This window comes from Bos taurus, chromosome 5, assembly GCF_002263795.3.
Source record: "Bos taurus isolate L1 Dominette 01449 registration number 42190680 breed Hereford chromosome 5, ARS-UCD2.0, whole genome shotgun sequence".
NCBI lineage: Eukaryota > Metazoa > Chordata > Mammalia > Artiodactyla > Bovidae > Bos > Bos taurus.
In genome coordinates, this window is record NC_037332.1 from 113,474,020 (window position 1) to 113,499,033 (window position 25,014).

General features: G+C 57.9%; 1 protein-coding gene across 3 annotated transcripts; it reads right to left on the bottom strand.

The window, feature by feature from the left end:
- Positions 1-24,698, bottom strand: CYB5R3 (cytochrome b5 reductase 3). 3 transcript variants are annotated; one of them, NM_001103250.1, is given in 9 exon segments: positions 1-1,144; positions 4,575-4,674; positions 8,071-8,156; positions 8,359-8,442; positions 8,893-9,022; positions 11,164-11,270; positions 11,639-11,711; positions 15,128-15,259; positions 24,631-24,675. In NM_001103250.1, coding segments are annotated over 9 exon segments (906 nt in total). In that variant the 5' UTR covers positions 24,652-24,675; the 3' UTR covers positions 1-971.
- Between the last annotated feature and the right edge of the window lie 316 nt (positions 24,699-25,014).

Consider the following 25,014-nt stretch of genomic DNA (forward strand, 5'->3'; position numbering starts at 1 on the left):
GGAGTTCCAAAGGGTTCAAACTAGCAAAGTTTTACTTCAATGTTGTTTGCTCATAAATGACTCTGAAAAAGCCGATATGCAAGAGGCTAACACGCTGTGTCTAAGGCAACGTCGAGGCCACTGTGAATGTCCTTCCAACAAGGGGCTCTACTCGAAATCTCCCTGACCTGGGGCAGGGGCAGCACGGGTGCTCTGGGACGGATGAATAAAACGCACACCATCTCAGCTCTGCCATCAGGGCTGGCTGCCCGGGACGCTAAGGCAGTTGATGGGAGGTGGACTGCTTGGAACTTCCAAAGCTGCCCGAATGTTTGGGTGTTTTTGCTGAAGCTTTGGGAGAGCCCATGTGCCAGCTGGAAGGGCCCTCGGCCAGCCCCCTCCTCCCACACCAGCCCCAGGGACAAGCCCACCTCCCTGCTGACTGGACCTGCTGGGCTCTGGGTGGTTTGGCCAACCTCTCACCCCAGCAGCCCCTGCCATGGGAACTTACTGGTGTCAGCTACCATGTAGTGTCAGCTGTGGAAGCCTGGCCGTGGCCCTAAAGCAGGCAGGGGCGGCAGGCGATGGTCTGCAGCTGGGGTGAGGGCCTGCGGCCTGTAGCTAAGGGTTGCCTGTACATTTCTGCTAATTTCCAAGGTGTGGGATGCTCTGGGGAGGTTGGGGAGCATGGTGCTGGCAGCCTCCACCCAGTAGTGTGTATGCTGGAGGGGGCGGAGAGGGAAGGAACATCTCCGGCGAGGCCTAGACAGGAATCTGTCTTAAAGGTGGCCAACAGCAGCCCACCTGTAACAGACACCTGCTCCCAAAGGGGCCCCTCAGGGGCCAGCCCAGCGGGGTGACCTCCCAGGCACGGGCAGGCCAGGCTGAACCCGGCCGCAGCTGGAGACGTGGGGCGGGTGGTGTTAATGAACAGCGGCAGGAGGGGTGGGTGTGGCCAGGGTACAGTGAAAGCGGGCAGCAGGGCCCGTCCATCAGAAGGCGAAGCAGCGCTCCTTGGGGTGGCCCACGCGGTCCAGGTTGGGCAGGCAGGCGTACTGGATCATGGGTGGGGGTCCACACATCAGCACCAGCGGTTCCTCCTCTGGGGGCGGCAGGTGGTCCCGGATCATCTCCTCGTTCACGAAGCCCTGGCTGTAGTCCCAGGCTGCAGGACGGGAGACCAGGTGAGCCTGAGGGTGGCCGTGTGACTGACCACCAACTGCCCACCGCCCCCTCCTCTATGACGAAGCTGCTGTGCCTGTGAATTCCTCCTTTCTTTCAACAAACACGGAAGAATGGAGCAGACCTTGGCTCTGATCCCCTGCCCCCTTGCCTGGCTCACCTGGCTCACAAATGCAAGCCTGTCAAGGTTCCCTAACCATACTTTACAGTTTGCAAAGCCTTTCACTTCTACTGGCCTCTTGTGTGACCCTCGTGGATGGACAGGGCGGGGCTTACTGATGCCATTTTACAGGTGTGGAAACTGAGGCCCAGAGGACCCAGAATTGTCTCAGGTCACACAGTGAGGCATGGACAGGGCTGGGACATTAACCCCAGGTCCCAGAGGCCCCCCAGCCAGTGCTCAGTGCCAGGCTGGTCAGGGTGATGCTGCCTACCCCCCACCCCTCTTCTTGCTACCTACCAGCCCCGTGCCTACTGCCTGACTCTTCCCTCCATGGGGCGCTGGCCCACAAGGAGCCATCTCTAGTCCACAGCTGTAGTCCCAGTGCCTAGACAGCCGAGCACAGAGTAGTTGCTCAATAAATAATGAACAAAGGAATGTGTCCCAAATAAGCATTAGTGGTGTTGGAGGAAACTCTTGAGAGTCTCTTGGACTGCAAGCAGATCCAACCAGTCCATCCTAAAGGAAATCAGTCCTGAATATTCTTTGGAAGGACTGATGCTAAAGCTGAAACTCCAGTACTTTGGCCACCTGATGTGAAGAACTGACACACTGGAAAAGACCCTGATGCTGGGAAAGATTGAAGGCGGGAGGAGAAGGGGACGACAGAGGATGAGATGGTTGGATGGCATCACTGACTCAATGGACATGAGTTTGAGTAAACTCCAGGAGCTGGTGATGGACAGGGAGGCCTGGCGTGCTGCAGTCCATGGGGTCACAAAGAGTCGGACACGACTGAGCAACTGAACTGAAATGAGCCAGAAAACAGTGAGGCCAGGACACAGGCCGAGGTTCCAGATGCAGGATCCTCAAAACAGCAGCCTCCTCAAAGTCCTGCTTGCCTCCCTGTCTTGCACATGCACACGCGCAGTTGTGTCTCCAGGTTTCACCTGAGATCCAGAGCTGCCTTTTATTCCTCCCAGTGACTGCAGGTGCCCATGGTGAGAACCTGACGCCCCGGGGCTGGCAGGACTCTAGTCCCACACGGACCCTCAGGACTGACCCGCTGATGGGGGCTGCTCAGGGATGGGGACCAGCCAGTCCTGGCACATGGCTCCTTGCCCCCATCACCTGTACTGCCCAACAACGTGACTCCCTTTTGCAGACGCGTGAGAAGCAACCCGGTCTGAAGCTCACCTTGCTCCGCAGTTCTTCAACGGTCAGTCGGGACAAACACTGCTTAGGGACTGAGGGCACATGCTAGGCTCTCAAATGACCCGTGCCGAGCAGCTCAGCAGGATCTCAACCCCGGAGGGACAAACAGAGGGACTTGCCTGATGCCCACCACCCGCTGCCTGCTCCCTCCCCTCTGAAAAGCTACCATCAACCACCTCCTGATCCCATGGTGGGCACCTGACCCCAGGCCAGCCTGAGCCCCAGCCAGTGAGTGGGGGGCTTACCCAGGCCAGCCCTCTGGCTTTGCTCCGGTGAAACAGTAAACTGAGGGCCACGCGGCAGCGTGAGCAGCAGACAGAGCATCACTGCATCTATCAGACGAGCAGGGCTCCACCAGGCCTGCACCCTGAGTCCCTCTGGCTCCAAACACCCAATTATCTGGCTTCTCTCTGTCCTTCACAATTTGGAAGAACCTCACTAAAGCCTTTGACACCAATAGAAACGCAGCTGCGGAAGTCCAAGGTCACGCGGAGGTCACCGAGGGATCTTGTCTAAATGGACACTGCTCCCTGTGTCATGCCCTGTACACTCCACGGCGGGGGTGGGGTGGTGGAGGGACGGGGGGTGTCCCCTGAGGGAGGGGGATAAGTCGGTCTCAGCTGGTCCTGGATGAGGAAGCCTCCTCTGTGCTGAGCAGTGGGGTATATTCTACCTCACCGGCACTGTGCTTAGTCACTGACCACACCTCCCCTTTCACATTGGCTGCTGGGAGGGTGCACCACAGCCCACGCTCCTGTACAAACCTCACTCTAGATTCTATTTTATGGGCCTGCCCGTGTTTTTCTTTCACTCTGACTCACTCCGTAAGTCTCTATAAGCTGCCTAAAATCCCCCTGGAATGGGGCAGGACATAGACAGGTAGATCACATTTTATTAACGGATCTCCAAGTACTTTGTAAAAAACTTCATGGGATTAAACCCTATTTGCTAGTATATGAAATGTACAGGTGTATAAGATACATCTGTTTTACAAGATTTTTTTTAGGCAAGTATTTCTCTTGTGTGTATACTGAAAGAGACTGTGGTGGAAACGTGGTCAGCGGGCCCCTCCCTCAACTCCTCTAGCCCCACAATCACCACGCTGGCCTGGTACCCTGTTCTTGTTCAACATCGGCCTTTTCCAGTTTATACCTGATGGTACAGCAGTCCGCCAGCTACTCTCGAATCGTGGTCAGGGTAATAATAAACGTAACTGTAAAATACCAGAAAACTACCTAACTGTATCTCTTCCTGGGCCATGCTACTTGGTTCCTCTTAAAACAGTTCCTAGGAGGAGGCACTTTGGGCTCGGCATTGCCAGGTACCACCACCAGAGGGCGGTGTCCACGACAGTGCTTGCATGCATGCTATGCATGCTAAGTCACTTCAGTCGTGTCTTTTTCTGTTGACTCTTTGCGACCCCATGGACTGTAGCCCAGGCAAGGCTCCTCTGTCCATGGGATTCTCCAGGTAAGAATACTGGAGTGGGTTGCCATGCCCTTCTCCAACTAACAGTGCGGCCAGGCCTTTTGCTGGCAGGAGACTGGAGCAGGGTCTAGCTCCCAGAGGACAGCCTTGTTTCGAGTTTTGGGGCAGCCTTCAGTCCCTGCCTCCTATGAGTCCTTGGCAAACAGCCCAAACACCTGGACAGGCAGAGTGAAGGGAACTGTACATCAGTGCAGCCCGACCCCCAGGGCTGGTGACTGCACTGTGGAAACGATCACCCGTCGCCCCCAGCACTGGCCCCAGCTCGAGGGGAGAACGCCAGTCTTCTATGTCCAGCAGTGCAGGCAGGGGTAGGCCTAGGGCTCCATAAGAGGCGGACAAGAGTTCAAGTCCCAGCTCTGGGCTTTTCTCGCTGTGCACTGTGGGGCACTTACCTCCCCTCTCTGATCCCTCTTTCCTCACTGCCCTCCTCTCACAGGACCACCGTGAGCTGGACCAAGGGAGACCTCGTGGACAGAAGGCTCCACCTGGCAGAGGGCTTGCAGCACAGGCACGCATGGGCCAGCGTGCCCACCCACCCAGGCACACTCACCTTCAGGGGCTTTGTCCACCGTGTACCAGAGCTTGAAGCGTGCAGAGTGCTCGTTCCTCAGTTCCTCCAGCTCGGGCCGCAGCAGGATGTCCTTCTCGGTCTGGGGGAGCGGACAGGGCCCAGTGGTCAGGAGGGATAGCGACAGGGACTGCCCTTGGAGACCCTGGTCATCCCGCCCACCCGTGGGCCACACGCTTGGCAAAGCTTCCAGGGCAAGTCCAAGTCTTTTTATGCTCTGGCATCTCAGGATGTATCAATAGGTCCATAATTTAGGGAATATAGATGCAGCTCCCCACATCACACAACCCGCAACCTTGCCCACGCCAATCCCTCTGCTTGGCGTGCAGCTCCCCACCTTCACCCTGCTGACTTCACTCAGCCAGCCCCATGCGACCCTGTAGAGTTCAGCTTGTTTCACCTCCTCCAGGAAGTCTTCCTAGACCCCCAGGGAGTGTTAGCAATCTACTCCAGAAACGTTCCCTCTTTCCATTCCTAAGCATAGATTTGCCTGGAATGTTTTCAGGTCACTCAGATCTGGCTCCTCCGGTCAGTGAGGGCACGACTGACTCATAGGACTGTTGTGAAACTAGGGACAAAGAGCACCGTCAACCAGCAAAGGTCACCCGCTCACTGACCTCTCCTGAGCCCCCCGCTGGGACAGGCAGGCAACGAGAGGCATGGAAATCCTCTGAACATCCTCCTTTGTGAACACCTCTCTGACCACCCTCAGAGCCCTGTCAATTCCTTAGGATCAACTTGAGGAAGTGGAGTCCAGGGCAGACAACTCCACATAGTTAGGGCCTTCAATACAAGCCGCTGCTTTATTCCCCACGTAGGTTACAACCAACACACACGCCAGCAGGGAGTCCTGGGGTACTCACCCCTCTACACCTCTACCAGGACTAGGTAATACTCATTTACGCTTTGCCAATCAGATTGATGGAAAATAAAGCTTGTGTTTTATCTTTTATTATTAGTAAGCTTGTCACTGGTCTGCTCATATTTTTTTCTTACTAGTTTGTAAAAACTTTTTATATGAAGGATATTTTTATTGATGATACATTATGTGTCTCATCCTCAGTTGTTTATCTTTCTACCTTATTTATCAGTTCAGTTCAGTTCAGTCGCTCAGTCGTGTCCGACTCTTTGCGAACTTTTTCCCCAGAGGAGCTTTTCATTTTTAAGCAGATGACTCCATCAGTCTTTGACGGGCTCTCCTCCAGTGTCTTGCTTAGCCTGACCATCTTTGTTCACTCATTCAGTAATACTTCTTGTATTTAAAAAGGCTCGCCCTCTACTTTTAAAGCTTCACTTTTTCACACATATATCCTTAACCCATACTTCATTTTTCTATAAGGTAAGGTATGGACCTACTTCACTTTTCCCAAGTGCACAGCAACTAACCCAACACTCCTTTTCATTTCCTCAGGTTTGACATGTCACCTGCATCAGATATAGAGTCTCATTTACACTCAGGTCTGCTTCTAGGTTAGGGCTGTTCAACCGAGCCTTCTATAATGATGGGAATGTTCTAGATCTGTGTTATCCAAGAGGGAAACTAACCACTGGTCACAGGAGACTATGGAACCAACAACATGTGCCTAGTGAGACTGGGAAAGGGAGCTTTTCATTTTATTTCATCTTAACTAGCCTCAGTGTAAACAGCCACATATCTAGCATGTTCCAGCACAGTCCAGACTTCCCGCTGTGTTACCCAGAAACACAGCTAGTCCAGTAAACCCAGGTCTCACGTGCGGCTCCAGAGCCGCGCTATTTTCATCACTGACACTTCTTAGTATTCTTCCTTGTCTCTCTTCTTTTTCAAAATTTTCTTGGCTGCCCATGTATACTTTGTCTTCCAGGCCACAGTGCATCATTTTGTCATATCATAAAAGGAAAAAAATGATCCTACTGGGACTTCTGAGTATTACTTTCTGAAGAACCGATGCCTTCAGAACATCAGTCTCCCTGCCCAAGAACCAGGCTGCCCTGCTGTTTATTGTCTCCCTGACGCCCTTCTGAAAGCGGGGCTTCCCTCCTCGTCCTGGGTCCCCACCGGCCTCCACTCCCGGCCACCCGGTGCCTCCAGGAAGAACGCACGCATCTGCGATGTTAAGCGCTCCTGTCCCAGGCCACCTCAGTCCTCACACGGGTCCTGAGAGGTGGGCCCCCGTTACCCTACACTGCAGATGGGGAATTGAAGCAGCTGCGGCCCCCGTCCAAGCCAAGCATGCACGGCACATGGGGAAGGAGGGAGAGGCAACAGCCCGACTGGAGCAAAGCCGTGGTTCCCCCTGTGGGGTTCCCTGCGGACCCCAGGGTCCCTGAGACCCTCCAGCGGGACCCTGAGGTCAGAACAATTTTCACACAATACATTTTTTTTTTTTTTGCACTTTTTTCACTCTCGCTCCCTCACAAGCGTGGAGTGGAACTTTCAGAGGCTACGTGACTTGTGACACCACACTGACTAAATACAGAAACAGATGACGGAAGCCACTGCCCCCACCGACGGGCAAAATGACGCCGTTTCAGGTGACGGAAGGCCTCCACGGAGACTGCCCAGCACCACCAAGCCGAGTGCAGCCCACCCGCTCACCCCACCGGCCAGCCTGGCGTTTCTGGCTCTGTCCACCCACCCCTGGGCCTGGTCAAGGCCGCGCTGGTTGACCTCAGGGCAGTTTTCTGCAGCTGTGTGGGAGTCCAGGGACATCAGGCCAACCTTTCCCCTCTGGGCTCAGCGTCCTCGCAGATGGACGGGGCAGAGCCTGGGCCAGACGGACCCAGGGCAGGCTGACCTGAACCGTATCTGAGAGGTGTGGGGGGCCTGGTGCACGCGCCCCCACACAGGCAAGGGGTGTCCCGTCTGAGCCTCCCCACAAAGGGGCCTCACTACAAAATCCACATATTCAGTCATGAAACGCTGAGCCTGGAGAGATCCTCGTGATGACCGGGCTTTATCGGCTCATTCCTCAGGGAGACAGGGAAGCCCAGAGAGGGAGAATGACCTGTCCAAGGCCACACAGCAGGCCAGGGTGGGCAGGCAAGCGGCAGGCGTGGGGAGGAGGACATGTGCTCGGGAGCCAGACAGCCCAGGTCCAAACCCGATCCCAACACCCCCAGCTCAGGGACCTCGTGCGGGTGCGTCCTCTGCACCTCATCTGTGCAGATGCACCCTCAGGCTCTTCCCACGTCCCTGGTGGGTCCCAAATTCCACGTGCGGTAGAGAGAGTGCTGAGGTGCCGAGGAAGCGGCCAGGGGAGCCAGTCTCGGTGTGGGGGTGCTCCAGGGGCCTTACCCCCCCAACCAAGCAGCCCTGCTCGGGTCAGACGCTCTAGCTCTGCCCAACCTCACCAGCTGCTGCAAGGCTGCTGTGCACAAAACACTCAACACACCTTCCAGCCATCGTGAGCATCTCCACAGTGCCTTGCAGACCCCTGAGCAGTGCCTACCCAGCACCCTACCCTCGGGCATACAGACCTAAGGACCACCCACTGACCTGGTTGGCAAAGAGCAGGTGGCACACGGTGTGGTCATCAGGGTCCTTCATGATGGCGCGGATCACCTGAAGCATTGGGGTGATGCCTGCAAAATGAGCCACCCCCACACGCTGTGTGAGTGCCTGCTGCATACATACAGCACCAGGCAGATGCCCGGGGAGGTGCCAGGACAACCCTGACCTCATGCAGCTCCCGGGCGCTCGTAACCTGTGTGGTGTCCCACACCCTGCCCCCGACTCAACAACTCCGCCCACCAGGGACTCAGGCAGGGATCTAGGTCCACATACCCGTTCCTCCTGCAATCATGCCCACAGATTTCACCGTCTTGATGACAGGGTCGGACTTCTTGTCTGGACGGATGGCAAACTTTCCTGGGGAGAGCAGACGGGGTGAGACCCAGTTCTCAAACACACCATGCTTGGGGGTCAGACGGGCTGGAGATCCTGCCCCATCTCAAGGGTTTGGGTGTGGCGACCACCTTACCCCCCCAGCCAGTCAGGTGAAGGGGATGGGAAGCGGGGGGACTAGGGCCAGCTCAAATGCCAAGAGCAGCAGGAAGCTGGAGAAACAGGGCCCCAGCTCAGCCCTCCCCTGGTTTGCTTTCAGCCTGACAGAGCTACTCTGTGGGCTGGATGTGCCCCCCAAAGCTGATCTACAACCCCTGCACCGGCCACCTTGATCCCTAACAGCTGGGGAAATGAGGCCCCGGAGAGGAGGTGGCCTGCCCTACAGGAGTCACCCTTCCAGGCAGCAGCAGGGGCGGGACCTGTACCAACATCCTCCGCACCCGCCGGGCCCCTGGGGAGTCCAGCCCAGGTCACCTTTGCCCTGGTAGACCAGCAGCCCGTTGGGGCCCCGGAACTCAATGGTGTCGCCAATCTTCATGCTTTCCAGGTACTGGGACATCTTCCCTCCAGCGGGAAACTTGGGATGGGTGTCTTTGAAGTAAACCTGAGAGACACACGCACCATCCTCAGCCCCCGTTCCCAGGCTGCCAGGGTGAGCTCCGGGATCTTCTGCGGCTGCGTGCGGCCTGCTCACTCGGGGCTCCTCCCACCCGTCAGAACTTACCTGTCTGTGCCCCGTCCCCCCCGGGGGCCTGCCTTCCCCGTAACGTCCCCTTGGAGGGCAAAGCACCAGCCTGGTGTCCACGGCAGCCGACCCGAGGGCCTGAAGTGTAATGTTCTGCCAAGACCCGTGTCTGTGACCCCTCCCGGCAGGAGATTCCCACGGCTGTCAGCCCAGTGCGGGCCCTGCTGGTGGCTGTTCAGTTCTTTCTGCTTTGTGCTGCCATGAAAACATCACTCTTGGAACAACTCCCTTTTCTGTGCCCTTTGGGATTTCAGCTTTGGGAAAAAGGGATGCAGCTACAACCCTCGAAAAAGAGACGGGCAGACAGAGGAGGAGCTCCAGGACAGAGCGGCATCTGTGCTGGGCCTTGAAGGGCAAGCAGGAGTGGGCAGAGAGGGGGCAGGGCAGGGTGTGCCAAGGCCAGGGGCCTCACAGGGCTTGGAGCCTCTGGGGTGTGGAGGGGAGAACTCGTGGCTGCAAGACAGCCGACATGTCTGTGTGTCTGGGGCCGGGGAGGAGAGTGGGCAGAGCTCACTCTGTGCCAGGCCAGCGCTCTGACCTTTAGCCAGGGTGAACCAAGGGGACCACGAGGTCTCCAAGCCAGGAAGGACCTGGTCCTCGTGAGCGTTTCATCCTCTACTTGAATCCCCCCGCCCCAACACCTCCTCCACATCCGGCTGGGGTGAGTTCAGCAAGAAGAGATGCATGAACCCCCACCACCTTCCCGTTCCTTCTGGACAAAGCGCCCCTCCCTGCAGGGCCTCCAAGGCTCTGCCCAGCCCCACTGACTTCTCCCCTTCTCGGCCCTCAAGTCCTCAAGCCTCCTCCTGGCCCCAGGGCCTCTGCACTGGGAGGGTCCTCTCCCTCCATCTCCACCTACTCGCCTCACAGTTGCCTGCTCAGAGGGACGAGGTGGGGGGCACAGCTGTCACCACCCCGCCCCAGCTCCAGTGTCTGTCCCCAGAACAAACACTGACCTGCGTGTGCCCACCTGTTCAGTGTCCACTCTCCAGCCAAAAACAGGCTCCCAAGGCCGGATGGGCTGGGCACCCAGCGTGTGGCCTGAGTGACACTGAGCAAAGAAGGGACCCAGGCCAGAGCCAGGACTGCCAGGCCAGCTCCCTTCCTGCCCTCACAGACCCAGCGCCCAGCCCGGGACCCTGAAACCCCCGGGGCTGAAGCTGCGGCCCAGCGGGGGTCTGTTTCTGCCCCATCCCCCATCCTGGGGTCCAGTGAGGGGGCCTGGGGCCCGCACAGCAGCATTGGGACAGTAAGCCTGGTCCCCAGGGGGATGCTGAGCCAGGGTGGCTGTGGCTGGGGGTTGTGGTTTGGGCCTTGACTGGGGAAGGTGTCTAACACCCCACACCCACCACCAGCTCTGGCAGGTTCCCACTTTTTGGGTGTGTAATCAGAGAAAGTGACTCACTGCTGTAAAGCCTGTGTTTCTAATTTTCACAAAAATGTACTGGGTTAGAGTGTCACTTCTCCTTCTGCCCAGCGTCTTGTTTTTTAAGATCCTTTCTGGCTTGTCTGTGTCTCTCTGGTCTGTTGCTTCTAATGGCTCTGTCTTCCCCGTGGGGTGCACCCACCCCCTGACTGGTGGGGGATCCCAGAGAGCCCCTCACCCCAGTGCCCACACAAGGACCCATGAGCCCCACACTGCACCCCCAGAGGGCCTGTGGGGTGCTTCTCAAGGGTGAGCGGGCGCCCAGCTCCCCGGGCCTCCCCCGTCTGCGAGTGGAAGACGGGCCCTGCGTGAGCTGGTGGGCCTGCCTGCTTCCTCTCCGGCAGACCATCTGTCCTGGTTTGAAGACACTGAGCCTGAATCCCACCCCCTGCCCTCTGCTGAGACCCCCATGCTCGGCTTGTGCTAAGAACCACAGGGTGCCCCTCACTCCGAGACCAGGCTCAGAGAGCACAGGGCCTTCAGAGGCCAGATTCTGGGGCACGTGGGCCCCGGGGAGGCCTGGGCTGCGATGTGGTCACCCCCGCCCCACCCAGCTGTGGCCCCAAGGCCTCACCTTGATGACCAGGTCCACAAAGCCCTTGTCGTCATCGCTGGAGACGGGCGTGTAGGGCCGAATAACCAGGTTCCCATCGATTCGAGCCGAGAGGTAGATGTGCTGGCCTGCAGGATGGCGGGGGTGAGTCTGGGCCCGGGACCATCCCGCAGCGTCCCCTGGATCTTGTCAACCCACTTCCCTGCGTCCCACCACAGCCTGAACAGACCCCGGCTCCTGCTGTACCCTTCACCGCCCCCCACCCCAGGGACTTCCATCACATCCCAGCTCTCTGCCTTTGCTCGTGCTGGGGCCACTGCCAGGGACACTGGAGCATTCTGCCCTCTCACTGTGACACTCATCCTCGAAGGCCTGGGATGGCTGATACCTCCTCCTTGAAGCCCTCCCTGCTCTCACTGAGATGTAAACTCCCCCGCCCCCCCACCTCCCTTTCCCAGCGCTGGCTCCGTGTGGGCTGGGCCGGGGCTGTACTCACCGACAGGGAGGCCCAGGATGTGCTCAGGCGACGGCAGTGCAAAGCGGAACCGCCGCGTGTCATGGCTGATGACCTGCAAGGAGGCTGAGCTGCTGGACGACACCCAGGGCAGAGGGGCCACAGGACCCAGAGCCCCCACCCTGCCCCAGCACCAGAGATGACACTGACAGGTGGCACATGCCCTGCACACACGTGTGTATGTGAGGGCACAGAGGTCAGCCACACACTGCACGTGTTCTGTTCTTGTTGGCCCAGAGAAGGGCAGTGACCCGCCCAGGGCCACAGAGCAAGGTGGCTGGGGCAGGAAGCAAGCTCCAGATCCCAAAAGGAGGCTGCCAAATGGCCCAGAAAATTCCAGGGCTTCCAGGGGCAGGAGGGAAGGAACCACCTCTGCCATAGCTTGAGATGTGTCCTGTCCTGGGGTGGCAGGAAGAGCCTGGAGGCTGACCACAGAGTGGGGAGGGCTGAGACAAGGCTCCTGTGAGTCTTGGGGCTGGGACTTGAGAGAGGGGTTCTAGAAGCCACTAAACTAAAAGCCCCCAAAAGGCAGGATGGCATGACTGTGACAGGGCTACACAGGGCAGGAGGCATGGCAGCCTCACTGCCTGGGAGGTGGACATGGCCATGCGCACCCAGGGCATGGTCAACGGGCAAAGGCCATTTCCGCTCCAGGGCGGGGCAGAGGCGGCTTAGGACCAAGGCTGGGCTGAGGATGGGGGCTGGTCTTAACAGAGGCCAGGGAGGCAAGTGTCCCACAGTGTCAGAGCTAGGACGTGAACCCGGTCCTTCTGACTGGGCTCCAGAAGGCCCCTGGGGGTCTCCCCTGCACCAGGCGCTGCAGGGCGGTGGCTGTGGAGGGGCCACTGGAAAGACAGGCAGCCAGCAGCCCAGCACTTGTGCTCGTGCTCACAGGAGGCAAGGCCCAGTGGGACGGTGCCACCACCCAGGGAGGGTCAAGAGACCTCCAAAGGGCCAGAGCATCACTGGAGTGAGCGAGCTGGGGCAGGAGGCCTGGACCTCAGGAAAGACGGCACCCAGCCTCCACTCAGGATGCAGGGCTTGTTGGAGGCCGGTGGGTCTCTCTGCCCCACAGTCCAGCTGCAAACAGAGGCCCAAGGCCTCCTGCAAGTGGATTCCAGGATTATCAAGCAGTCCTAGGGTTCGAGGTCAGAAATCCACATGCCAGACGTTTTTGGAGGAAGAGCAGAAATGAGGCAAAGACCCTGATGACTACTGTGTTCGACAGCCTCTAGCCCAGGACAGCAAGAGTCACCAGGCTAACGTCTGAGAGGGCGTGGCACGCCGCTGCTTCCAGGAAGCCGCTGGCCATGACAAGCTGAGCAGGAGACTCTAAGGGCTCAGGGCGACCCTGCCCAGCACCTGGTCCAGTCCCGTTCGGAGAGGGGAAGGGCGGGCAGCTGGGACCCTGCCTTGTGCCATAGCAAGTAGCCAGAGCAAGCCCACCTGCTGACCCTGCAAAGCCACCAGGAGGCTACAATGGGGGAGGGTAACTGCTAGGACACTCGCCACCTGCTCAATCAAAGGGGCCTGGAGGGTCCACTGCGGACATCCCTGTGACAAAATACCAGAGAGCTGTCAATCAGAATGAATCAGCTTTGGGTTAGACATGAAAAGGCGTCTGTGCTGTGTGTGAAAGTGAAAGCGTTAGTCGCTCAGTCGCGTCTGACTCTGCACTGTAGCCCACCAGGCTCCTCTGTCCATGGGGATTCTCCAGGCAAGAATACTGGAGTGGGTTGCCATTTCCTCCTCCAGGGGATCTTCCCGACCCAGCGATCAAACCTGCATCTCCTGCATTGCAGGCGGATTCTTTACTGTCTGAGCCACCAGGGAAGTCCATGTTGTACAGCCAGGTAAAAATATCAGGTTATTAGAGAAACTAAGTATACACACATCTGAACGTCCACACGTCATGTACGTAACCAATGTGACACCAGGAAAGGCTCGTGATGACCCATGAATGGGACCCTCTTGCACAGGGGTCATGGTGCAGGGAAGGGGAACATTCACACCTTGAGAACAGGGCACATATAAATATGTGTTTTTACAAAAGTACAATTTTTACAGTGAGCACATGTAAATCATACATTACTTCTGGAATTAAAGAACAGTAACAAGGGCGTTCCCTGGTGGCCTAGGGGTTAGAATTCTGGGTTTTCACTGCCGTGGCTGGGGTTCGATCCCTGGTCCGGGAACTAAGATCCCACAAGCCACGTGGTAAAAAAAAAACAAGGAAAAAGAACTTTATGAAAGGAAAAGGATTCAAAACGTTGTGATTTCATTTTAGTAGGAAGAAACTGTACAGGATATATTGAAAGGATAAGTCTGGTCTCATCTGGGAAGTGGTCTTTTTTTTTTTTTGGCCTCTTTCTTGTTTTCGACTTCTAAGAAGAACTCCTGGTACAATTACGGTCACAGGCGCTCCAGCTCTAACATGGAGCCCGGGGCACAGACCAGAGCCTGGGATTCAGGCTTGCAGCAGGTGACTGGCTTTCTCTGCCCCATGACTCAGTTCCTCCCTGCCACACCCCTTCTGAGGCAGCTGCCTGTGGCCAGAAATAGCATGGGGGAGGCTTTGATGGTGAGGAGGGAGGCGGCCCTACAGGGTGGGCGTCTGGGCAAAGATGGGGAGAGGATGGTTTTAAATCAAAACTACGATCGGAGGTTTGAAAAAGGGGGGAAGGGCAAGAGGGGAAGGGCAGGAGTGAGCCTGCCCGACCCAGCCACAGTCGAGATCACGGGAACATGCAGGGAATCAGGACTCTAGGGGCCCTGAGTGGGTGGGCCTGGGAGTGAGGGAAGGAGAGGGGAGGAGACCTTGTCTTTAAGGAAGGGGCCCTGGGATGCAGCACCTTGGATGACCACGAGGCCTAGGCCTGAGTCCTAACCCAACCCCTAACTCACAATGTGACCCGAGTTAACCCTCTCTTGCCCTCTGTTTTCACATCTGTTAAATGGGTATCTGGACCCAAAAATCCTTACAGCATCCCTCCTACTCTGATTTTCTGTGGGATAGTAAGTGTGGCTCAGAGAACCTGCTCTGAGGGTTCAAATCCCTCAGTAATTTACTGGTAGCCTTAGAAATGGATATGCATGCATGCATGCCAAGTTGCTTCAGTCATGTCCGACTCTTTGTGACTCCATGGACTGCAGCCCGCCAGGTTTCTCTGTCCATGGGATTCTCCAAGCAAGAATACTGGAGTCGGATGCCAGGACCTCCTCCAGGGGACTGAACCCACATCTCTTATGTCTCCTATATTGGCAGGCAGGTTCTTTACCACTAGCTCCACCTGGGAAGACCTTAGAAATGGACATCACCTCACTTTCCCCATCTGTAAAATGGGCAAATAATAGGATCTACTTCATGAGGGTCCATGCCCTAAGTACACAGTAGATGCCCATGAAATGCTCTGATGCCGAGAAGGAGAGAGAGGTGCCCGTGCCCCAGGACCCCTCAGGCCCTGCACTGACCTCCTTGTCAATCAGCCGCAGCGGGTACTTGATGTCTGGATTCTCGAGCGTGATGGCCGGGGTGGAGCGCTGGAACAGCTTCATGATCAGGCTGTACAGGAACCAGACTGGGGAGAGGACCACGTGGCCCAACTGAAACGACAGGGCAGACCCAAGAGGTCAGCTTGGCCCCGGGGAGGGTCTGCCCCCTGCCCTTCCCCCAAACACACCAGTTGGTCCACAGCTCTGGACCACTCCTCTGCCAGGAACACCCTCTCCCCACTTCATCACCATCCCCACCCTGGCTCCATCTTGGTGCCAGCTGGGAGACGCTATTAATACAAAACTCAAACTCATGAAACCCATCAGGGTGTTACTACGTCACTGGAAAAGCTCCATTTCCCCTGAGGAACAGGGACAAAGAAAGCTATGAAACTGAGCATGTAGCCCCTTTTCACTATGGCTGCCAGGAAGCTCAGAACAAAGTTCCCAAGCACCTGTGCTTAACCTTGAGTACTGTGTATCTGTGCTCCCTTCCTCCCTCCTTGAGTCAATCTCCCTGCATTAAGTGATGTCAAGTCCTAGCTCTCTACAGACAAACCCCTGAGCCCTGGGGTTCTGCTTTCAGGTGTGAGGGGCAGCCAGGGCACTGAGCTGGACGCTGGGAAGCTCTGCTCCTTGCTGGCTGGGTGACCCTGGTGGAGTCCTTTCCCCTCCTCTGAACTGAACTGGACAAAGGTGATCTGCAAGGTCCCCCGAAGCTCTCTGCACCGTGCCGAGCCCCACACGGGGGTTAACCTCACGACGACCCTGAAGAAGGTGCTGACGTCACTGCCGCTTTACAGACAAGGGAACGGCTCAGGGAGGCGAAGCAATTCACCCAAAGGCACACAGCTGGCAGATGGGGGGCTGGAATTCAAGCCTTAGTCCACCTGCCTCCCCAGCCACGCTCTTATAACATCAGTCCTCGCCCTCAACATCACGCTCAACCTGCTATGTGGCTCTAAGGGGCTCTTCCTCGCCAGCCCCCTGCACCCCTGCCCCGTGCTCTCAGCCTCACAAAGACCCTGAGAGGTGGTCTGGATACTTTGAAGACAGAGAAAACTCAAATCACATGGGCAGATAAAACTGCTTAGGTTTTACCTGGGGAGGACATCCTTGCAAAGAAAGACAACTAGCCTGCTGCTCTTTCTAGCTGTGTTTGTCCCTGGGAAGCAAAACCACTGAGCCTCTCTGCCCTGCTTCTGTTGGTGAAATGGGGATCAGAAAACACACTTCCTGGTTGTCAAGACGGAACTCAGCCATGGAAAGCGGCTAACCCAGGCTGTCCCCCAGCAGGCCTGTGACCTCACTGGGCGCGTACATGGGTGCAGCGGCTACCCTGGGCCATCTGGAAGTCGCGTCCTGGGCAGCTTCCACAAACTAGACCACAAGCGAGACCCAAGGAGAAGACAAGAACAGCCTCAAGACTGCTCAGACCAACCCTGCAGTAGAGAACCTGGCAGACCCCACCCTGACCAGCGAGCAGCATAGGAAAGGGGCCAGGCTCACCAGACAACGCCTGACATGGAGCGAGAGGGGCCGGCACTGCCCCGTGCCTTCTTTGGGACCCACCTCCAACACGAGGAAACACCGAGGGGCCGTCCTCTGGGACCACTGGCACGACTCTTCAAAAATATCAAGGCCACGAGAAACGAAGGCTGAGGAACGGGTTCCAGATTAAAGGAGGCTCTGGTGGGTTGCAGGGTGGCCCCCAAAAGACCTGTCCACCCAGATCGTGGGGATGGAAAAAGGGGTTTTGCAGCTGTAGTTAAACCAAGGAAGACTTCCCTGGTGGTACAGTGGATGAGAATCCGCCTGCCGATGCAGGGGACAGGGGTTCAATCCCTGGTCGGGGAACTAAGATCCCACATGTCGCACCTCCTGGAGTCCCCGCACCGCAACTATGGAAACACACACCCCAAGAGCCCGTCTCCACAACGAGAGAAGCCGCCGCGTGAGAAACCGGGCACCCTAGTGAAGAGTAGCCCCCGCTCGCCGCGACAAGAGAAAGCTCTCACAGCATGAAGACCCAGTGCTGCTGAAATAAATTAACCGGGAGGAAAAAACCTGGACTTGAGATCCTCTTGGATTCTGCCAGCAGGCCCCAAATCCCATGACAAGCGTCCTTCTCAGAGAGAGAAGATTCAGGGGAGAGGGCTGCATGAAAGAGCAAAGGACCCTCCCCTCGACCTCCAGAGCGTGCCCTGCCAGTACCCCGATTTCAGACTTCAGGCCTCCAGAGTGTGGGAGAAGGAATTTCCATTGCTTTGTGCCACCTAGTTTGTGACAATTTATATGCAGTCAGAGGAAATGAAGACAGGGAAGTCCCCTACCGACGAACAAGTTCCGTCCCGTGAGCGCTTTTGTGAAGTCCAATTTGTTCGAAAGTCTGACACAGGCACCCAGCTCGCACAATCGGCTATGTTGTACGGTACTGTACTGGGCTTATAATACTTCTCGCACAAATGATACACAAACAAAAAATAAAGACAACACTTAAAATCTTACAGGAGAGCGCCTTGATAAATACAGTGTTCCAGTACAACAGCTGGCACACAGGGCCTGGCACTGAGTCAACCGACAAGAAGAGTCACGGACTGGAGGCGGGAGAAGAGGTGGGAAACGGTGGAGCTGAAGCACCGCCAGCAGAGGAGACGGAGGGCGAGCAAGACAGTGTGCTCTCATTCACGCCTCACGCGGATGGAACACACGTTCGCATCTTTGAAAGTCTGCAACTTACAGGTTCGTGGGTAAGGGATGAACTCTATACCCCTGTGTTTCTGTGTTCTGAGTCGCTGGGAAAACCGCCACTTCCCCTGAGGAATAGGGACAAGGTTCGTATGGAGGAGACTTACTGTACAGAGGCCAAAGGGACAGAAAAACTGCAGAAAAAATGCAATGGGCAGTTTTGAATTTGATTCTGGGCCAGGGGGGAAGAGAACACAGCTGTAAAGGACAATCCTGAGACAACTGGCAGAACATGCATTAAGGCCCATGGATTAGACAATAGCACTGTATGTTTCCGATTTGATCACCATCTTGCAGTTATGCAAAAGCAAGTCCTTGTTCTTAAGAGACAGACACAAGTATTTAGAAGCAAAGAATTAACATAATGTCATTTACTCTCAAACGGTTACAAATACACACATACAATAATAAGATAAATACAACCAATGTTAACATCTGGTATATTTTGGTGAAGAGTATATAAGGGCTCTTTTATGCACTCTTCCAAACTTACTGGAAGGTTGAAATTATTTCAAAATTAAAAGTGAAGAAGGCAGTCCACACTAGCAGTTCAAACAGCGAGGTCAAGAACCCAAAGTTCTCCCCAAACACTGGTTCTCAAGGAAACGGTCTCAGAGCTTGTTCACTCGGCCTCCCTAGGGTACCTCCCTGAGCTTGGTTCTCACGGTAGACAACCGTGCATATTCTTCCACGCAAGTTCCCCCTTTTCCTTGGCTGCCAGGAAGCTCAGGGCCAAGTTCCTTGCCTGCAGGGAGGCCTCTCTGCTTCCTCTGCAGACCTCTTGACAAGATCTTCCCCTCTCTAGGCCCAGTCTCAATGCTCCCTCCCTTCCTGGAAGCCCTGCCAGTACCTGAGGCCTCTCTGAGCCTTGGTGTTCTTATCTATGGAAAGAAGGTCAGGGCCACTGACTGGCCTACCACCCAGGGGAGCTGGGACATGAGATGAGGTAGGGGGCTGAGGTCACAGACTATAACCTGGGGAGTGTGGGCACATGTGCGTGCACGCACACACACACACACACACACACACACACACACACACACACACAGGAGCTTTCTCTACCACCCTCATGGGGCCCCCACCACAAGCGAAGCAAGAACACAGGCACCAGGATTCCACACCAGGCCTGGCCCTGCCCCCCAAACCGGCCCAGCAGCTTCAAGTTGCCCAGCTGCAGCTTTGGTTACAGGCCTTTTGTGGGGCTCAGAACACCATCGACAGTGCCTCGTGCCTCTCCGGCAGACAGGGCCTCCAGGCTGCGTGCAACCAAGGCCTCATCCCACGGGGCCCCTGGTCTGTATCAGCGGGTGTAAAGGGAAGGCCCGAGGGAGCTGGCCCCAGCACACACCCCAGCACACACCCCCCAACCCCTGGCCTGCACAGACCTCACAAAGGGTCTCTGGTCTCCTGCTCATTTACCTACCACCTACCATGTCCCGACCACCATGTGCTATTTCTCCCACCCTGAATTTTATTTAGGGCCCATTGGGGGGACTTCCCTGGCGGTCCAGTGGCTAAGACTCCTCGCTCCCAACGCTGGGGGTCCAGGTTCAATCCCTGGTCGGGGAACTAGATCCCATGTGCCACAACTAAGACCAGACACAGCCAAATAAATAAATGAATAAAATAAATATTGAAAAAAGGCCCGTTGGCAGCCCAGGACTCCAGGGTCAGGAGACCCGGGGCTGAGACCCAGCTCAGGACTTCAGGAGAGAATCTTCACCTCTCCAGGCTGCGCCTTCCTCAGGAAGGTCCCACCTAAGGCCGGGGAGGGCATCAAGGCTGGAAAAGGCCATGCGCACACATGGCCCAAAAGCACACGTGGCCCCAAGCTGGCACTGCTCCACGAGTGGGCGGTGAATCCTCTGAGCTAATCCTCACTTCAGTCCCAGGCTGCAGCACCGTGACTATCATCCAGTCAAGGATAAGCAAAGTCTGTCCTCAAGGGACCACGCTCAAAACGAGTGAGACTGCTGTCCCCATTTTTCAGACAGGTTAAGTGACTTGCTCACCGCCATGAAACCCAGTCCTGTGTAGTCTGGTTCTTCTGGAGGTGCCTCCCAAGACAGATGCCCTGGAGCCCACAGCCCAAATCCCCGGCTCCACCGAAATCCCATCTCCCACCTCCCGCAGCCAGGGCCCAGCAGCCCAAAGCAACAGGCCGCTCCCCCCGTCCCCCAAACACCCACCACGTGGCTCCCCACTGCCTACGCTCAAGGTCCCTACCATCCTGTCACCAGCCTTTTTTGCTTCAGGCCTCTGCACACCCTTCCCTCATCCAACCAGCACATTCCTTTCCTATTTAGCTTCCAAGAGCCCAGCTCAAACCTCAAATCTCACCTGCCAGGCCCCTCCCTGGCTAATCAAGCCCTTAGCAGACTTCCAGAGCCCCCATTGCCCTCTGCCAACTCCCTGGGGATGAGGGTGGGGCACTCTGATGATTCCTCTGCTCCAGGCCCCTTCCACGTCTATCAGGGAAGGCATATCCACCGGGAACATTGTTTAGGAAAAAAATTGAGCCAAGTTACATTTGCAGGAAATCACTATTGTCGGCAGCCCTGGAAATAAACTTAAATGACATTAAGAGCCAAGTGGAGCTGTGCTCCCTGGAGTTTTCCTTCCTCCCAGCACAGCTGTTTCAGTGCATGCACAGCCAGGTTTGATAACTAAGACCCCTGGCTGGCAGGTAAAGGATCTGCCAGTGATGCAGGGGACCCGGGTTCGATCCCTGGTTTGGGAAGATCCCTGGAGAAGGAAATGGCAACCCACTCCAGTATTCTTGCCTATAGAATTCCATGGACCAGAGGAGCCTGGCGGGCTACAGACCATGGGGTCACAAAGAGTCAGACACGACTGAGCGACTCACATACACCCCTGAGCTGCAGTTCGATGTGCAGTCTGCAAAGCACCTTCCTCTGCGTTTCCTCACTGACCCTCAGCCGTGGGTGACGGGCCAGCTGCCTTCCTCATTGGCTTGGCAAGGCCCAGAGTAGAGTCTGCGCTCCGGATCCCCTGTCTCTCTCCTCCAATCTTTCACCTGCCCCAAATGCCAACCCAGGGTAGGTGCTGAGCCGTGAAAAAGGCTCATTCGTCAACAGCTCTGAAGGCGAGCCCTCAACACTGACCTTGGCCCTCGCACAGAACTTGCACATTCCAGGCACCAGCTCCGTATGCCCTGGATGCCAGCCTGGGGCTCACACGCCTGGGCCAGCTCCCCACGCGCGATCACAATGCAGAATGGCAGACACAGAGACGCGAGGGCCCTGGTGTCTCATCTCCAGCAGTCAGAGCAGAGACTTGGTAAATATCTGTGGATTAATTCACATGGGGACAAGCACCAGCGGCTACCCCACAGTCTCTCTGACTTCTCTTACTTTATACGAATGTTTCAGTAACCAAGACAAGAGACCAGATGCCCCCAGGGGGAGGGCAGGAATCGGCCCTCCACCAGGCATTGGCCAGATGGGTGGATCCTGAATTCCTGGCGGACACACCTGCCTCCCAGACATGGGGCTGGAGCCGCTGCTGGAAGGAGCTGGCCTGGGACTGATGGGTAAACATAAGCGGCCTTTCCTCCAGTCCCTCTGCCCGGCTGCTCCGCGTGAGCACAGGTCCTCGAGCCCAGCACGCAGGCACTACGGCCACCCTACTTCAGTGAGGACACTGAGGCAGGGTGAGAACTGGCAGCCAGTTCGGTCTGCACACTGAGCCCCGCGACCACAACTCTGCCCCCGCGGACAGTGTGGCCACTGAAGAGAGCAGGGGTGGGCTTTGCACAAATTCCTTTCCAAGTGGCAGCTGTGGGCAGACTCTCACTGTCAGTTGGTCCTTCAGGACACAAAGCCCAGTGGGCACAGTTGGCAGAGAAAAGAGTGCAGTGGAAAGGTCAAAGCTTTGTCTCTGGGAAACTGGAGGCTTTACCAGACCCACAAGGGGTTGGGACGCCCTGCCACCCTTGCAAACAGTGGGCAGAGTAAACAGGATGGACGAGGCTAAGGCCCCACCCCAGCTCCTCAGTGCACTGAACACACATGTGCGCACACGCATATACACACACCACCTCCCCCCGGCCACCCCGGGGGCTAGGGGACAGCTGCCTCCCAGGCCTTGACCTGGTGCCTCAAAGGTTACACTCTGCCCCCCAACGGAACCCACCTGCCTTTCCCTGCCTCTGATAACATAGGACGGGGAGAGGAAAATGGGGCACCAGGGTGTCTCCAGGGAGCCCCCAGCCTGCCCAACAGAGCAGAGAGGCGGGGTAGCCCTGCCACCCCATGCGGCACCCTGCCAGCTGCTCACCCCCTGGAATTCCACCCCCCCCCCCCGACCCTGGGACCCTGCCATCCTCTCTACCCAGGTCAGGTCTCAGCGGGCAAAGGGACCTGCCAGGACCTCCACCTGGCAGGCGTGTTCCTCCCCAGGTGCCAGCCCCCTGTGCTGAGGCTTACCTGCCTGCTGCCTGCCCGCCAGCTATCCGGCTGGGATCTGAGCGTCCACCTCCCTCATAGCCCCCTTCTCAGGAAGTGGGAGGGTGCAGAGGAAGTCCTGCAGCGAAGGGCTCCTGGCCCGAGGCTTGGGGTGAAGGGAACCCAGGAGGAGGGGCGGGTGCAGAGCCGATCCGCCCTCTGCAAGGGAGACCCAGCCCTGCTGCCCAGGGGCAGGGGGTTTGGGACCAGACTAGGCACAGGGCTGCTGGGGGCAGGAGAAAGCCTTGGACTCTACCTGTGGTGGCGGCCTGTCCGGATCCACTGAGCGCTCACATCTGTGCTGGGGGCAGGGGAATCAGGGTTGGGGCCGACCGGCTAAACCCCCCAGCGTGTACCCACCGGTGGCTGGCAGAGTCCAGAGCTAACCCCTCTTCCGTGAGTGGGAGGAGGCCTCTTGCAGGGCCTGCACGTCCCAGATAAAAAGTCTGGCGCCCCAAGCCCGAGCGGGCCTCCGGCAGACTGCGTGGAGCCTCTGTGCCTGGAGGCAGGGCTGGGGTCTGCTCCGGGTATTCTGGGCCAAGCGGGGACCCCAGCAGGGCCCACGAGGAAGGGACCATCCACCACCCCTTGGACAGAGGAGGCTCAGGAGTTGGGACAGGTCTCCTGACGCTCAGATGGGGCTCTGTCCCTCACGGAGGGGCTACAGGGGGTCCTTGGCTACTCAGTAAAAATACTGAGCAGCCACATCCCAGGGTGCGTGCTTAGTCACTCAGTCATGTCTGACTCTGTGCGACCCCGTGGACTTCAGCCCACCAGGCTTCTCTGTCCATGGGATTCTCCAGGCCAGAATACTGGAGTGGGTTGCCATTCCCTCCTCCAGAGGATCTTCCGGACCCAGGGATGGAACCCAGGTCTCCTGCATTGCAGGTGGATTCTTTACTGTCTGAGCCACCAGGGAAGCTCATCGAAGGGACACAGAGACAAATCCAGGCAACGTGGATGGCTAGAAGGTGAGGAGCCCTGTGGGAAAACAGCAAGGGGTGGGGGGTGTCTGGCCTGGGGGGTAGAAGGCTGAGCGGTAAGGAAGGAAGACAATTTCTGGGAACACGGTCAAGACGTTCCACGGAGCTGGGGCGATGCCCCCAGGCTTGCCCTGAGTAAAGCTGCCCCTCGGTCTGAAGGGCCCTGAGTCCCAGGCTGGGCCGCTCACCCAGAGCAAACTGGCCAGGCCAGGGGCTTTCTGCCTCCTACCCAAGGGGGGGCCACAGAGAGCCGGAGGGCGAGGCGGGGAGGAGGCCAGGCAAGAGGCTCTGGGCCTCCTGCTCCCAGAGGACCCCAGCGGGCCCCAGGGACCAGAGTGTGGGGGGCAGACCTGGCCACAGCCTGGAGGGGAAACACAGGCCACCCACCCCCACTGCGGCTTCTGAGGAAGCCCAAAGGAGGCGGCCCTGGGCCGGCCACATGCCAGTGTGACAGTGGACTTTGCGGCCCTGGAGTTCAGACTCGGCCAGCCGGGCAGGTGGCCAAGGCCCCGGCGGCATCTTCTTCGTCTGTAAAATGGGGCCTCGCCAGTTTCATGGGTTAAAAGAAACTAGAGCCCAGCATGCAGCCCAGAACAGGGCTCAGGGGTGGTGGGTGGTTAAAAAAAAAAAACACTCCGTGATCCAGCAACATTGCACGTGTGCACACACACACACCCACTCCACACGCACACACTCGCAGGTACGCACCTGTTCACACTCCCGCACAGCTGCACACTCACCGTCCCTAAAACCTAAACACACCCCTAAACACACGGTTGCACATGCACACGTCACACCCACACCCCGGTCACACACACATCTCACACTCGCACAGAAGCGCCCGTTCACACTTCACACGTGTTCACACGCATGAACTCACACGCGGGGTCACCAGTCTCCTTCACCGCCCCCACCCTGCACTCGCCCATCCCTGGCGCGCACACCCGCACTCCTGGGCCGGGCAGAGGGGCGGGGCTCCCCCGGAAGGCTCGGCCACCCCCGCCACCCTAACCCCGGCTCCGGGCGACGCCCCTCGGCCGGGAGGGCCGGGCCGGAGGGCAGGAGCCCGGTGCCTGAGTCACGGCCGCCAGGGGACGGCCGGGGCGCGGCGGGCAGGGAGGGGCCGGGTGGGGTCCTGCGTCCCACGTCCGAGCCGGGCCCCCCCGCCCCGCCCCCGAGGCCGGCCGCAGTCGGCGCTGCCCGAGATGGAGGCCCGGCGCCCGCGGCTCCGGTCCGCAGCGATGCCCCCCGGCCCGCGGCGGCCGGCGCCCCGCTCCCCGCCTACCGTGCTCAGCTGGGCCCCCATGTTGGCGCCGCGCTGCGCTCGCTCCGCCGCCGACACCGCCGCGCTCCGGGCCCGCCCGCGGCCGCGTCAGCCGGGAGGAGGGGCGCGCCGAGCCCGGCCCAGTGGCGGCGCGCGGGGGGCGGGAGGCCGGCCTCCAGGCCCCGCCCCGCCCGCTTCCGTCAGCCGCCAGAAGGTACCCGGAGAGGGGCCGGCGGAACGCGTGGCCGCCGGCGCTGTTGGCTACCGCCCCCCGCCCCAAAGCCCACCCACCGACCCGCTGTGTGGCCTCCAGTGGGACGCTGGCGTCTCTGGGCCTCGTTGGCCGTCCCCTAAGGGGAGAAGATGGCGCCCCCCGCCCCCCTCCCCCCGCACTGTTGGGCTCTA